General features: G+C 33.3%; 1 protein-coding gene and 1 pseudogene across 3 annotated transcripts; both read left to right on the top strand.

Annotated features, from left to right (window-relative positions):
- The first annotated feature begins 7,416 nt into the window (after window positions 1–7,416).
- On the top strand, window positions 7,417–9,894 carry LOC111366409 (annotated as a pseudogene).
- A 2,224-nt stretch (window positions 9,895–12,118) lies between these two features.
- On the top strand, window positions 12,119–13,615 carry LOC111366426 (mavicyanin-like). Of its 3 annotated transcripts, none has more exons than XM_022987188.1 (3): window positions 12,119–12,717; window positions 12,786–13,159; window positions 13,500–13,615. In XM_022987188.1, exons 1-2 carry the CDS (start codon window positions 12,534–12,536, stop codon window positions 13,154–13,156), a joined length of 555 nt encoding a protein of 184 aa, XP_022842956.1. In that variant the 5' UTR covers window positions 12,119–12,533; the 3' UTR covers window positions 13,157–13,159; window positions 13,500–13,615. The 3 variants fall into 3 exon arrangements, with proteins under 3 accessions (XP_022842956.1, XP_022842957.1, XP_022842955.1); XM_022987189.1 differs by having other exon boundaries at window positions 12,786–13,176; window positions 13,517–13,609; XM_022987187.1 differs by lacking the exon at window positions 13,500–13,615 and having other exon boundaries at window positions 12,120–12,717; window positions 12,786–13,296.
- The last annotated feature ends 2,065 nt before the right edge of the window (window positions 13,616–15,680 follow it).

Below are 15,680 nucleotides of genomic sequence, written 5' to 3'. Positions count from 1 at the left end.
GCAATGGCTCTATTGTTATCACAATACAATGATATGTGATCAACAATATCAGGAACTATTCCAAGTTCATTTATGAACATCATAATCCAGATTTCAACTCTTTGCTACTTCTGAAGTACCATGTATTAGGTTTCTACTATTGAATCAACTGCTGCTTCATGTTTGGAACCTTTTCAACACACCGATTAAGAGTAAACCAACTTCTCCATATAAAATCTTCTCAATATTTTATATAGATTGAGACTAGTTAAGCAACCTTCTAGATCTATCTCTATAGATCAAGTTGCTATTCTAATATCGTTCGAGAATAAATCATTTAATAACCATTATTTCAATGATTGAAACATAGGGATGTCGTTTTCTATAATATTAGGAATACGACAATGCTCCCACTATCTTCTTGTAAATACACAATTCGTCTTCAAATTTGATAAAATCAAACACTTTGACTTTTTCCATTAGAGACTTATCTTAACCTTTAGTTATGATATGCAACTGCTACAAATAAAACCCGATTAGACTTCAGCAGGGCCACAGGAGAAAGGTTTCACCAAGGTCACCACTTAACCTTTCCTTCTAGCCTTGCTTTGTATATATGGATATTCACATCCACATCGTCCTTTCCCTTGTAAACTATTTACAAAACCTTATGGGTTTTATTCCATCAGGAGGCTCGACCAAGGTCCAAACCTTGTTCACATACGCCGAATTCATCTCGAATATCATGGCCTCTTGCTGTCTCTTTTAAGTCAACACTTGACTTTATTTTGTTGCAACTAGCAGGTTCATTATCCTGGATCACTAATACCTGATTAATGATCATGGATTCGCACTTTCTTGAAGGTCGAATGATCCTACTAGATTCACATAGAGCTGTCATGTCCTCAGGAGTCTTTACTTCCTGATCCAAAGTATGTCACATATCAGATATGGGATCAAACTCGAATTTATCTACTTGGTTAACTATATTTGTGGACTCTTGAACTCTTTCAAATTCTATTTTACTCCCACTGTCCTCTCCTAGAGTAAATATTTTCTCTAAGAAGACGATATGTCGTGAGACGAAGACTTTCTTCATGATAATAGAATTTATATTCAAATGTCTCATTTAAATATCCCACAAATATATATTTATCGGATTTAGTCTCAAACTTATCCGATTTAAGGCGCTTCAAATAAGCGTCATGGCCCCAAGCTTTCATATAAGATAAATTTGGACTATTGCCTTTCCATAACTCATATGGAGTTTTGTTAACCAATTTTAGATGGGACATGATTTAGTGTGTTGCACACTGCAATCAATGCATGACCCAAAACAATTTTGGGAGATTTGCATGGCTTGTTATTAATCGCATTATATCTAATGATTAGTGATTCCTCCTTTTAGATACACCACTATGCTGCAGTGTATATGGAGAAGTCCACTGCAAGAGAATCTCATTCACTCTTAGATAATCTAAATTTTATCTTTAAAATACTCTCACTTGATCGAATCTTAATGTGAGGGTATCTTTACCTATTTGTTTCTCTACTTCTAGTTTGAATCCCTTCAACTTTTCAAGAGTTTCATGTTTGAGTTTTCATTAAGTATCCATGATCATTGATGAAATAAGAGAAACATTACTTGACATGAATCCATATGCATCACTATGCATTAGACCAGTAATTATGCTGACCTTTTTTCTTTTCAAGTAAAAGAAGATTTGGTCACTGTGCCAGACATGCATAATTTTTACTTGTCAAAATCAATTAATCCTAAGTATACATCTTTGTGTAACTTTGAAATTACATTTCATCTAAATGACAAAGTCTGTCATGCCAAATTTTGGTAATAATTAGATTATTGTATTTATGCATTATAATTTCTATACTCATTATAGAATCTTTAGTATTAAAGAATATAAATGTAGTTTTGTAATTTACCATAGCCATTAGGATCTTTAACAAGATAAACAAGAACAACAATTGTCCTTAACATTAAAATAGTTCATGTCCGAACATGAAATTCATTTTAATGTTCCAGCTATGGTTGGCATAAAACGACATTTCTCTAATTCCAATACTAAACCAAAAGGCAATGGCAAGAAGTATATTCATACAGGTAATGTAGCAACCTTTGCTCATCTCCAACGTGTATGTCAACTTTTCCCTTTCGCAGTGGTCTACTCCTTTTTACTTTCTCCATATTTGTATAAATATGGATTTACATATGGTATCTAATACCTTAGAAACTAATGAAATAGACATAAGCCACGCAATATTCCTTCCAATGACCTTTCATTCTATAATGAAAACAAAGGTCATTAGATTTGGTATTGTCCTTCGCTTTGACGGTCTTAACCATATTGGACGCTTTCACAAAGCCCCTTTAGACTTCCTCTTAATATCTTTAGAGGAATCAATGACTTGCCCATTACTAACTTTGATGTTGGGCTTAACAGTCTTAAGCATGTTAAGCAACTCAATAATTGTGCATTCGAGTTTATTCACGTTAAATTCACAATTAGTTGTGAATAGCTTTCTCTGACAGGGATTGCAGAACCAAGTCACTACTTAGTTCATGGTTTATAATTGAACTTAATTGAGACATTTCTCAACGTCAATCATCTTCAGCATCGATTGAAGATTACTCTGTCATTTTGCACCGATATAGTTGTTTGGAAGTTTCATATCCTTCCACATATGATTATTATTATACAACTCTTTGAAATGAAGAATTATGTATTAACATCTATACCCTCAAGTTGCTTTTGTAACTCAGTGACATTGTTGCAGGTATCACATACATTGCATTACTATTGTCATCACTACGTTTATTACAGTAGCCACATCTTCCTTAATCGAGTCATCACCAAGTGTCTCTGGAAAATGGCTACTTAAAGACAACCAACTTTCTCATGTTTGAGAACAATTCTAAAATTGCAGTGTCAATCAATAGATTTAATTTGGTTGTTGGCATCCAGTATGCCATTCAAAACATATGATTACTTACGATTCAATAAATATTAATGACGAAAAGAAAAAGAATAATATATAAAATGCAACAATTAATTTAACATGAACTTTTATTAAATTAATTATGCTCTCACTGTTTAATTCAAATTTATGACCCTCTCACATAAATTTATGGAATCCATACTCGACTCTCAGTGGGCTGGGATCCCATCTATTATACTAAGGGTGTGTTTGATTACATTTATTTTCCATGGAAAATATTAATTTTCCATCCAAGTTTTCACTTTGAGTGTTTGATTGCTATTTTTTTCCATGGAAAACATTTTCCAACTTTTGAAAATATGTCTAATTTTCCTTGTTTTTAAGGAAAATATTTTCTTTGGGTAGAGGTGGTTTTTATTTTCCACAAAAGATGGAAAAATTTTTCTTTTCTAGGTAATATTTTCCATGTCAATCAAACACACTCTAAGACATTGAGTGTACTCAACAATCCTTAATATAACATTTTGGTAGATACTATTATCAATTGTATCTCCATACAACTCCCAGATCATTAAGCTGACAACTCTTTGTTTTCACACATCTTATGTGTTAGCTTAACATGCCTCTAAAATTTATCTCATTGAGTGTACTCAACAAAAGATAAATTTTAGTCAAGTCAAACCCGTCATTCAGAAATATCAAATATTTCATAGTGTCAAACATATCCCTAATGGACCAGCCTTGAATGTACTCAACAAGTTGAGATGATTTGGGACTCTGATTTTTCACTATAAATATGGAAGGCGATTATAAATGTGACTTAATATTTTTGTGGAGAGATTTTGTATTCAAAAGTCTCATCAACAAAGATACAATCATATATATATATTATTATTATACATCTACCATGCAAATAAATATATATAACATAATATAATAGTGTGGACGATTATAGATTTTTACTATCTAGTCTTCCCAATCCATAAGGGAGACTAGTTGGTCAATTCCTAGGGGTATAGCATTGAATAGTATCAATGCACCATCTTCATGGTCTCCTCCTCTTCTTGTTTTTTCAATTAGTCCAGTTGCAACATGTATTCTATACTAGTTGGCACGCAGGCCTAAATGAAATTGGACTCGCAGACCCACATCAATAATAATAATAATAATAATAATAATAATAATAATAATAATAATAATAATAATAATAATAATAATAATAATAATAATAATAATGGACTCACAGGTCCAAAATGATCAAGAGCTCGCAGGCCCATAAAACAACAAGAATAAATATTAACCATTTAACACATCCATATGGTCGAGTCATTAATCGTCCACTAATAATACATTCATCACATAAATGTATACCTATATAATATCTAATATTATATGCAAATATGTTTCAAATTTCTAACAATTAAGACGTCTAAACTCTTTTACAAAAAAGAATCGGAACAATTAAATAATTAATTAATCATATTAATCAATTATTTAATTAGCAGGAATATTTAATTAAAATCAAATTTTAATTAAATAACAAACTAGAGTCTAACTCTAATTCAACAATTATATGGCGGGATTATTAAATTAAAATCAAATCTTAATTAAATATCAAATTAGAGTCAAACTCTAATTTCAAAATGTGAGGCAGTTGAATTTAATTAAAATCAAATTTTAATAAAATAATAAAATTAGAGTCTAACTCTAATTTCAATAATTAAGTGCGAATTAATTTAATTAGAATCAAAATTTTAATTAAATACCAAATTAGAGTCCAACTCTAATTTCGAGATCTTAGGGCGAACATGTTTAATTAAAATTAAATTTTAATTAAACACAAATTAGAGTCTAACTCTAATCATAAATAAAATTTTAGGGCAACACAATCTAATTAAAATCAAATTTCAATCAAATGTTAGATTAGAATCCAATTCTAATTTCAAATATATAATTGGGTGAATAATTAATTAAAATCAAATTTTAATTAAGTATTAAATTAAAGTCAAACTCTAATTTAAATTGAATTAATATTTTAATCTAGGATAATACTCCTAAATAAAATAAAAATTCAATTGGGTCAAAGTTTAATGTTTAAGTCAAAATCCAACTTTAACGAAAATATAAAATGTTGTCAATTTTACATAAAATTTTAATTTGGGTCAAAATTAAATTATGTGTCAAACCCATTTAAAATTCAAATTTAAAACCGTTTTAAAAATTCAAATTTAAATACTTTCAAAATTTGCAATTTGACCCAAGACTCAAGATTAAAAACAAGCCCTTCTATTTTAACAAATTTAAGAACAGGCCCCTTGTTTTAAAATTGCAACTTCGACCCTTTTATGTAATTGCATGCGGGGGCTTACAATTTAAGAAATTGCAACACAAACCCACACTCTCCCGTTTTCTGCAAAACCCTAAGATAATAATTTTTTTTTTGTTTAGGAGCCGATATCATCACTAGCGCCACATCCATCATGCAAGCATGCCCAAAACAGCGCGAAAGCGTTGCTGAAGACAGCGGCAGCGGTTGCAGCGGCATCACATGCCGCCGCTGAAGTTGCGGCAGACGCCGCTACAACAACCCTATCACCGCCCCTCTCTCGGTCGGCGTCGGCTGTTGCAGCCCAATCCCTTTTTCTTTTTCTTTTATATAATTCCAATCCAATATATATATATATATATAAACCAACATTTAAATCAATTCCTAACAAACACAAAGAAGGCTCTGATACCACTGTTGGGAATCTACTTGTACATGCACAACGAAAAATTAAAATAATTTTGATTCCCACCGAGGATTTCTTTGTGTTTAGATAGAAATCGTGATAAATATTGTACCTTTTCAGAATTCTGCAAACCTTTTACTTTTTTTTTTCGTTCCAGCAATCTTTATTCGCCATCCACAACTGTCCAATTGTCTAGCCTCCAACGGTAATCCACACAGAGAACAAGATTGCAGCAACCACGATTTTCTCTCTTGTGCCAGCAAGAATAATGAAAATCATATGGACCTCAAACCCTAGCCATGTATTTATATAAATCCAAACGGGCTCGACCCGGTCCGATCCAATATTTAATTAATCCAATTAATTAAATCCGGTCCGTGAATTAATTAATCCAATTAATTAATTCGGGAATATAAATAACAAATTCAATTAATTAATTTATCCAACGATTGTTAAATTAATCAATTGGTAATTTACAATCTTTCAATTCTCTTTTGTGTGCGACCCATTAGGTTCCCGACCACGATGCCTAACGACGTGAAATATTATTTTGATTTAATCAAAATTGATAAATTAAAATACCCTTTTAATTTATCGTCAATTCACACTCGCCATCCCTAATTGACATCTAGCAATGTGTCAGGGCAATACATGTGACGGGAAATGTCACGTGGTATGACAAAACCAAATTCGTTCGTTTACCGTGAAACTATAATCCCTTCGTCAATATGATCCGATCAATTACGAGATATGGAATTGTGTCAATCTCGATCATCGATCATATCTTTCACTCCACTATTAATTCAATATAAGTCGAAAACTCCTTTTCGACTTATGAGTACACGTTGGCCAAGAATTTCATCATCGACTTAATTGAATGAAACGCAGATCATAATCTCCTACTATCTAAGAGTGACGAATCCTTTATTGATCAATCACAACCTTCATACGATTCTTGACGTACCCGAACGATGTCGTATTAGCGGCCCTTTTCAGAGCAACATCCAACACCGCCAAAATATGACTGTCCTCATATAAAGTACCATGACGACCTCAAGTTAAATGACCAATTCCACTACCGAACGTTAGAGATTAACCACTGATACTCAATTATCCATGTGGAATCTCTCGACGGGTCTCTAATGTTTTGTTCTATAACAAAACATTCACGTGTTCATTTAAGTGTCATCACACTTTAACTTGTGAGATCAGCTACTTACTTCACAAGTAAGAAATATCACACGTGATGGTCTATCCGTAATAATGATATCCGTATCTCGTTATTACTTACGACCATGGATGATTTAAGATTCAATCAGATGTAATTTGTATCTCATAATCACAACTCCTTGTGATTAACAAATTACGGAGATTTGAATTTTCGGACTCTATTATTTATTTAATTGTCTATTATCTGCCATTAAATTACATTAAATATATATCAAAAATATTTATGTCCAAAATTGATTGGACCTAGGATATAATACTTACAACAGCGACGGAGAAGAATGTTTTAGTTTAATAGTTTGTTTTCGCTGTGTGTTAATCGGGGCAAATTAGTCATATCTTGTATGGATGATGAATTGATTATGCTCCTTGTAATGAAGTGACTGATGTGGAGTGTTTTGAGTCTATTTGGTGTTGTAACCTTCTCTGCCTTTCCCTGGAGCCTCCTCCAAGAACCAAGTAATACGAACATGACATGGAATTGAATTGGTCAAATTCATTCTACAATGGCTTTATTTGAATTTTGTTGGCGAACCAAATCCTAGTTTCAGATTCCGGCAATAGACATCATCATAGGATCAGATTGGGTCTTGGGATCGGCTTTCCTGCCTTGTTTTGCGCTGTTATTTTGGTATTTGGTTAATTATCTGTCAAGAAATGGAGAGACATCAGAACTTGTCACTGGACCGAGGCAATACAGCTACAAAGAGATGAAATCATCCAGAAAAGGGTTTCATTGCAAGGAGCTTTCGGAACTGTTTATAAGGCCTTTTTCACGTATTTGGGTACTATTTCTGCTCTCAAAAGATCAAAGCATGCCCAGGAGGGAAAAACCGAGTTCCTTGCTGAATTATTGATTATAGCTTGTTTGAGTCACAAAAATTTAGTTCACTCCCTGGTTGGTGTGTTGAGAAGAGTGAATTGCTTCTTGTTTACGAGTTTATGCCTTATGGAAGTCTTGATAAGGTGCTTTACGCAGAATCCGAACATGGGAATCCACTGCAATGGTCATATAGATATAATATTGCTGCTGGACTGGCCTCTATTCTTACTTATTTTCATCAAGAATGTGAACAGCAAGTGATTCATAGAGGCATAAAGACTAGTAATATAATGCTGGATGCGAATTACAATGCACGGTCTGGGGATTTCAGATTAGCAAGGAAAATGGATCATGGAAAAGTCCAGTTTCAAGTCTAACGGCAGGAATCATGGGATATCTTGCTCCTGAATACCCTCAATATGGTAAATCAACTGAGAAAACCGATGTTTTCAGCTACGGCATGGTTATTCTTGTACTAGCTAGTGGGAGAAGGCCGATTGAGAGGGAATCAGAAAGCCACAAAATGGTGAACTAAGTGGATTGGGTATGGAAGCTGCATTCCGAAGGAAAGATAACTGAAGCAGCGGATAAGAACATGATTGTTGATTTCAATGAAAAAGAGATGAAAACGCTTCTGCTTATAGGCCTGGGGCTGGGTTGCACCAATACTGAGAGCATGGGAGGGGCCTCCAATGAGGGGAGTTCTTCACATCCTCAACAATGAAGCAGAGCCTATGATAGTGCTGAAGGCGAAGCCGACTCTTAGTTTCTCTAACAGTCTTCCTCTAAGTATTGATGACATTGTTTTAGATTGTGAAGACAGTGTGATGCCTGAATCTCAGTTTAAAATCAGATCAAGATTTTGACATGTACTCTCTCCAAATAAGCAGGTTATAGATGATTGTTTCTTTTTACATGTAATGATACAATATTTTTGCCCCCTTCTGGTTCCGCCTGTCTTTTTAATGGGTTTCTTGGTGATGGTGCGTTCTGTAAGTGAAAGTGACCAACAATTTTAAGCTATCACGTGATCACCCTTTTGTGCTACGGAAAAATAAGTCTATGAACATACCCTCTCGTGAATTTTGACTATGTCTTGAAATCGTTTAATCTGCTATGTTTCAAAGATGAATGGATTTTCTTGAAATACATGGATTCTATGATAATAGACAATATTGCAAGTTAAGGCTGTAGATATCTCGAGGAATGTGCAACAAGATAACAACCCAACTGATTAACTCGCATTATTTTCTCTCAACGAAAATCTTTTGTAAAGTACAAATAGGAGTGGTAACGGGACGATTTTACTTGCTAGAAGGGCCAATCCTTGGCAGCGGGCCATTATATTCTATTTTTTTAAAAGTAAACTTTCAAGAAAAAAAATAAAATAAAGAAGGAACAAAATTGATTATGGGCTTACGGGCCGGCCCGTTGCCACTACCCCTTACATGCACATCACCTAACTTTCAAATTGGCAAACTTATTTTAAGCTCATATGGTCCCAAAATTTTTAAAGTTGTTTCAATCAAGTCATTTTCCATATATTTGTTAATCAATTTTAACATACTTGGTGATTTGTTCGATGGTGAAACTTACGTGATAAACGAAAATAGCAACTAAGGTATATATATATATATTAAATTAAAATCCGTAAAGTGAAGAATAAAAATGTTATCAAATCAAAATCGAGGGTGGAAGCATCGTTTAGTTTATCAATATCATCTTACCAATATCTCCGTCTACATAACACAGACCAACAAAATCGATAAACCTTTATTAATAAATGATTCAATTGAAACTTAATAAGTTTTGTGTGTAAGGGTGTATTTCAGTGTAAGGGTGTATTTCAGCAGCAACCTTGTAAAATAAGAAGTTGAGAAAAAACCAGAAGAGAAGGCTGACAGTGATCTGAATCTGGTAAAAGGGCGGCGGAGTCGATGACAGAAGAAGAAAGAGCACACTCCCACCATAAACAAAGACCCTTTTGCCGATGCCGGGTTGTGCTCTCTCTCTTCTGTCAACAAATTTCTCTACTTTACCAGCAATTTTCCTCTACCTGCAAAATAATTATGCACATGTTAATCTGAAAAATCACGCTTCTTACTATTAAATCGCCATTGATGCAAAGAATTGTGTAACATGTCTGCATGTGTGATTATGTATGTGTTGTGTGTGTGTGTGTGGGGGGGGGGGGGGGGGGGGTGGGGTGGGGGGGGGGGGGGGAGTGGTGTTGCAATGAAACAGTAGTGAACTAGGAGAGACCCAATTTATAGAAACTGGCAATCATGGAGATTTTGTAACGCTTGGAAAGTGACACACCATAGTATTACTGTAATCTATGACCAGTCAATTAAACTGATGTCAGATTCTCCTCAACGAAAAAGAAAGAGTTGAAACAAAGCATGTTCATAAACTTGTATGAGAGCTTTTTATGATTAAAGTAGAGGTAGAGCTTGTATAATTTACGTTAAGTAACCGAACAAGATATGACTCACTAGGTTATCTTGCACGAGAGATTATACTAGGTAGAATTTCTATTCTTTACCCTTTAGTAACTGAACAAGGTGTGACTCACAACCTTAACTTGCTCGAGATATTTTATGATCTAAGTAGAATTTATTTTTTGACGCTTTAGTAACGGAATGAGATATGACTTACAGACTTTAACTTACACGGGAGATTTTATGATCTAAGTAGAACTTGTATCCCTTACGCTTTAGTGAAGGATCAACATATGAATCACTAACATATCTTGCTATTCTCTACGGTTTAGTAAGGGGACACTATGTGTGTCGTGAGCCCGTCTTACATGAGAGTTCTCCTAATAATCAAAGTAAAAATTATAATCTTTACACTTTAGTATCCGTTGCCATACTAGCCTAGTCCTTCTCGCGTGTGAGCTTTTTGTAATTAATGTGGATATTGTGTTCTTTAGGTATTTTGGACGTCATACAACTCGATAGTAGGTATTATGTGATCCCGCATGTTTACATTCAATGCAGAGTTGACATAAAATAGGTTAATAATTAAAGGTGCGTTTAGTTTGTTATTTTTAAACTATTTTCAATTTTCAAATTTGTAAAATACTAAAAACGTGTTTGATTTGATGTTTTAAAAATTCATTTCGATAACAAGGATGAATTTATAAGATAAAATTAAAAATACATTTTTGACATTTTGAGTGTTTTCTTTGAAAATTTAAGAAAACACTCAAAACATAGAAAAGAAACGTTTAAATAAAATTTTGTTTAAACGAACTTATAAAAATTAAAAAAGTTTAAAAATATAAATATAAATTTCTAACAAATAAAATTTAAAAATTTTTAAAAAGAAAATTCAAAAAATTTAAAAAAAATCTAAAAAATAAAATATATAAATAATAAATAAAAATAGTTCAATCTCTTAGTGAATATTTAAATAAAAATTATAGAAAAAATATTTTAAGTGAACGTGAATAAAAATATTATCACTCCACATCATTAATTTCTATTTTTATTTCATATATTTTAAACTCAATTTTTTTTATTTTTTTTTATTTTGCTTTTGTAGTGAGAAATAATATTGTAAGATCTTCCAACTTTAAATGTGATATTACATGGCAATATATTAACATAAAATTGTTTTGATTTTTACTCAATAATCAAATTTCTTTGATTAAAATGCCATAAAATAATTTCTCAAAATTTAAACAAACGTGTTTTCTAGTTTTTTATTTTGAAAAATAATTTTTTTTTTTTAAATGACAAACTAAACGAGTTTTTAAAAATCTTAAAAAGGACCCTCAAAACAGAAAATTGAAAATGAGCTCAAAATTCAAAACTGAAAATTGAAACACAAACCATACTGGCCCTAACATTTTCTTCATATTTAGAAAATCTACAAAATTAGGTAAAAAGCCTTCACTGTCAATTTCTATATGTATGTGTTATGATAATGTAACCTTTGAGTGCCAATAGATCCTGTTTAGCTAAATATATCGTGATAATGACTTTTAACCTCAAATTTTCTCAGTGACCTCGTGCTTTGTCTACGCATTCGTAAATGGAATTCCTTTAAGAGGTCAAGAAAACATTTTTGCATGTAAAATAGAAAGAATTATGAGAATCTTTTGCACAAGCTTACAAGTTTTGAACACACAATCACTCATGAGATTTTGACAAGTCAAGTTTACTTGTTTTCGTTAAAGACTTTTTCGTGTTATAATTTTCATGTGAGGAAAGACTTAATTTACACTTGTCACATGGAAAAAACTAAGACGACAAATTTTTGCATGAAGTATGTCGTGTGATGTCGAATGCTTCGACTTCATATTGAATGAGTTTTTAGAAGTTCTTATATTGAAGGTGATATCTCTAGTTAATGCACTATATTAAAGGTTGCAGTAGACCGAGTCAAGATGGCTTGACCTTTCGACACGAGCGTGGAATGAGGTCACGAGCCAAAAAGCAGAATCGAACCGAACCTCCATGAGCCAGTGGCTCGTGTAGGTGTTTGGCTCGACCTGTGGTCGTCTCAAAATGAGCCCAATCCTTAGTTAAGAGTTTAATTAAAATAAAAATAAATTGGAGTCCTCACTTAGAGGGAATTTTCGCTTTTAAACCCATAGTTTGACTGTTTCTAGCATTTGAAAAATGGAACAAGTCACGTAAGCTTAACTGATACATCCCACTTCCCACGCTTCCCTCTCCATATACCTCAAAAATAACTGCCTGCCATGGCTTTCTTTTTCCCTATTATAAGAACTCAAAACACCAGTTTTTATAGTCTTAACGTTCAAGACACAAATCTTCACAATACTTCTGCTAATATCTCTAATGGCTTCTGCTTCAATCACCTTCAAAACTGTTTTGATGTCAATCCTTTTTGCTGCTGTCTTGGTGAATTCGTACCGGTTCAAAGTTGGAGATGAGAAAGGGTGGACTAAACCAACTGGAAAGGATCCTCAGACATACAATCAATGGGCTGCTAAAAACAGATTCCATATTGGAGATACAGTTTGTAAGTGATTTTTCTATGAATATTTAGTAGTTTTTGCATTTAGTTTGTTGATTTTCTGTTTCCTTCAGATTTCAAGTACAGAAATGACTCAGTTCTGGAGGTGGACTCTGCTGATTACTTGAACTGCAACACATCAAACCCTATTTCCAAATTTGAAGATGGAAACACGGTTTTCGAATTTGATCGTTCGGGGTTCTTCTATTTCATCAGCGGGAGCTCTGATCACTGCGAAGTTGGTCAAAAGATTATTATTCGAGTGATGCATCCCTCTGAAGTGGAGTCCCCTGGGCCAGCTCCATCCCCGGGAGGAGCTGGTGGTGGTTGGGATTCTGACAACTGGGAACCGCTGGGGATTAATTCTACCACCAAGCTCTTTGCTTTGTCTTATTTCGTGACTGTTGTGACAGGCCTGTTTGTTGTTCTCTATTTGTTCATGTAAAAGGCATTATTGTCATTTAGGTTTCCTTAGTTGCTAGATTTTCTTAGGTTGCTTTGATTTTATACTTTCCAGTGACATTGTAGTTGATTCTTTATTGCTGTGACACTGAATGATTTCAGTAATTCTCTTATTGAAAACCATCCCGAACTTTCAAAATTTTGCTACTTGTACAAGGGATCTGTATAGATAGCCTTACAGGTGCACGTGTGGTGTGCATCTGTAGGTGTTGTGCTGCCTGTACAAATCCTGTACAAGTAGCATTTCTCAAACTTTCATGGGTCAAAATGTATGATCCAAATCATGCTAGTCTGACTCAGTTTACACCTTAATTCTCATGTAAAAGGCATTATTGTCATTTAGGTTTCCTTAGTTGCTAGATTTTCTTAGGTTGCTTTGATTTTATACTTTCCAGTGACATTGTAGTTGATTCTTTATTGCTGTGACACTCAATGATTTCAGTAATTCTCTTATTGAAAACCATCCCGAACTTTCAAAATTTTGCTATTTGTACAAGGGATCTGTATAGATAGCCTTACAGGTGCACGTGTGGTGTGCATCTGTAGGTGTTGTGCTGCCTGTACAAATCCTGTACAAGTAGCATTTCTCAAACTTTCATGGGTCAAAATGTATGATCCAAATCATGCTAGTCTGACTCAGTTTACACCTTAATTCATCTAATCGTTGCAGGAAGAAGTGAAAAATTCAATAGAAAACTGTGAAATGAATCTGAGATATGAAGGTAAAAGATAAGACAGATTGTAGAGATCCTGTGCGACATTTTATTTAAAAAATAACTTGCTAATTTTCATAATTGGCAAAATTTTCAGGGAGAAACAAAAAGATATCTTTCTACTCCCAGTACATTTACAACAAATCCCCATTGGATTAAAGAACCAATCCAGGGATCCTTTTTGCTAGCCAAGTATAATTTCAACAACGAATTTGTGTACTGTACAAAAATTTCGATTTCGTGCCAAACAATATATATCTACTCCATTTGCTCAACTGAGCTTGAACTGGAAATAAAAAATCTATGAATTCATCAGTTGGAAAATGGCAGCTTGATGGAGCACCAATCGCATTGTTTATAGGGCACGCCTCGTTTCTGCCAGGAGAAACACTAGAAGTGTTGTCTTCCTGTTTTTCAACTTCTACAATAGGTTCTAGCAGTCATTGAGGATGCAAAATTGAGATTGGATCATACTTTTGATCTTAGTTGCCCTTCAATTCAAGAAAACGAGAGACAAATTCTTGTTTGCTGAACTGAACAAAGACTGCAGTCTCAATTATTGATGACGCATTATTAATCACAGCTACCATTAAAGTTTTTATTGGTTTAGTGTGTTTTGACGATGCTTATGTCCGCAAAGTTGGACATTGATCGAATGGCTTTCGGTCTCCATAGTAAACATTTCTTGATAACTAAGTACTGAAACATGAGCATATTTGATACTATATATTCTCAATTAGACATTGGGATAAAGAAAATTTAGGTATTCTGGATAGTAAAAATTCTTGACATTAATTTCATCGTTCTACCAATTGATTATTCTTCTTTTGTTATTTCTGCCATATTATGATTTATGGGTCAAAAATTGGCAAATTCATAAAGTTGATTAAATTTCAATATGCCTTGAGCAATCCCCACTTGCTAGAATGAACATGGTATATAAACCTAACTATAAAGTAATATGACTTTCGATATTAATAGAATTAGGGCTAGACGTGGTTCGGTCCAGTTCAGTTTTAATGAGAATTGAATCGGACCCAAAATTTTCAGGTATTTAGTAAATGGAATTGTCCGGTCCAAATTTAATTATGGAACCGTTCGAGTTTGGTTCCATTCGTTTCGGTTTGATTCTTAAGTTCCGTACTATAATTAAATTTTTTAATATTTACAAAGTTATATTAATTAATTAATAACATATTCAATTTTAACTCTTACAAAATAACGTAATCCAATCTTATGTGTCTTTTATGTTTCTCTTTTGCTGAGTTCTTCATAAATTTGTTTGTTAAACTCATAAAAAGATAAAGATGACGAGCTCACAATAATTAAGAAAAGCGTTGTCGAATTTCAATTCGATTTCTCCAAAACTGTAGAAACGACACTACGTAAGAATAATAGATTTGGGTAAAATTTAGGTCAATTTGATTAAGTTAGCTTGGATTTAAAATTAGAAATAGGAAACTCATATTTTTGGGTTTAAGCTAAATGAATTAGTTAGCAAATTTATTTAGAAAATTTATGAAGATTCAATTCTTATTCGATTCTTGATTTAGAATCGATAATTGAACTGAACTTGTCGATTTTCGATTCAGATATCCATTCGGGTATTTAACGTGAGGAGAACCACTCGATTCGATTCAATTTTGATTCGGTTGATTCGATTCGAGAATTTTATCCAACCCTAAGTAGAAGAGATATTTTTTGTCAAGCTACGGAGAGCGCATCAATTAAGCATTAAAAAACACATGCAACATTAAAAAGAAAATTTAGGGGAAAGAAGAACAAGGGGAACCA

The sequence above is a fragment of the Olea europaea genome, chromosome 18 (assembly GCF_002742605.1).
Source record: "Olea europaea var. sylvestris chromosome 18, O_europaea_v1, whole genome shotgun sequence".
Taxonomy (NCBI): domain Eukaryota; kingdom Viridiplantae; phylum Streptophyta; class Magnoliopsida; order Lamiales; family Oleaceae; genus Olea; species Olea europaea.
This window is presented reverse-complemented; position numbering and strand designations above follow the sequence as displayed.

Coding starts and splice junctions, on each gene's coding strand:
- LOC111366426 (XM_022987188.1), top strand. CDS start 12,534: ATGGCTTCTGCTTCAATCACCTTCAAAACTGTTTTGATGTCAATCCTT. Junction 12,718..12,785: donor CCATATTGGAGATACAGTTT/GTAAGTGATTTT, acceptor TGTTTCCTTCAG/ATTTCAAGTACAGAAATGAC.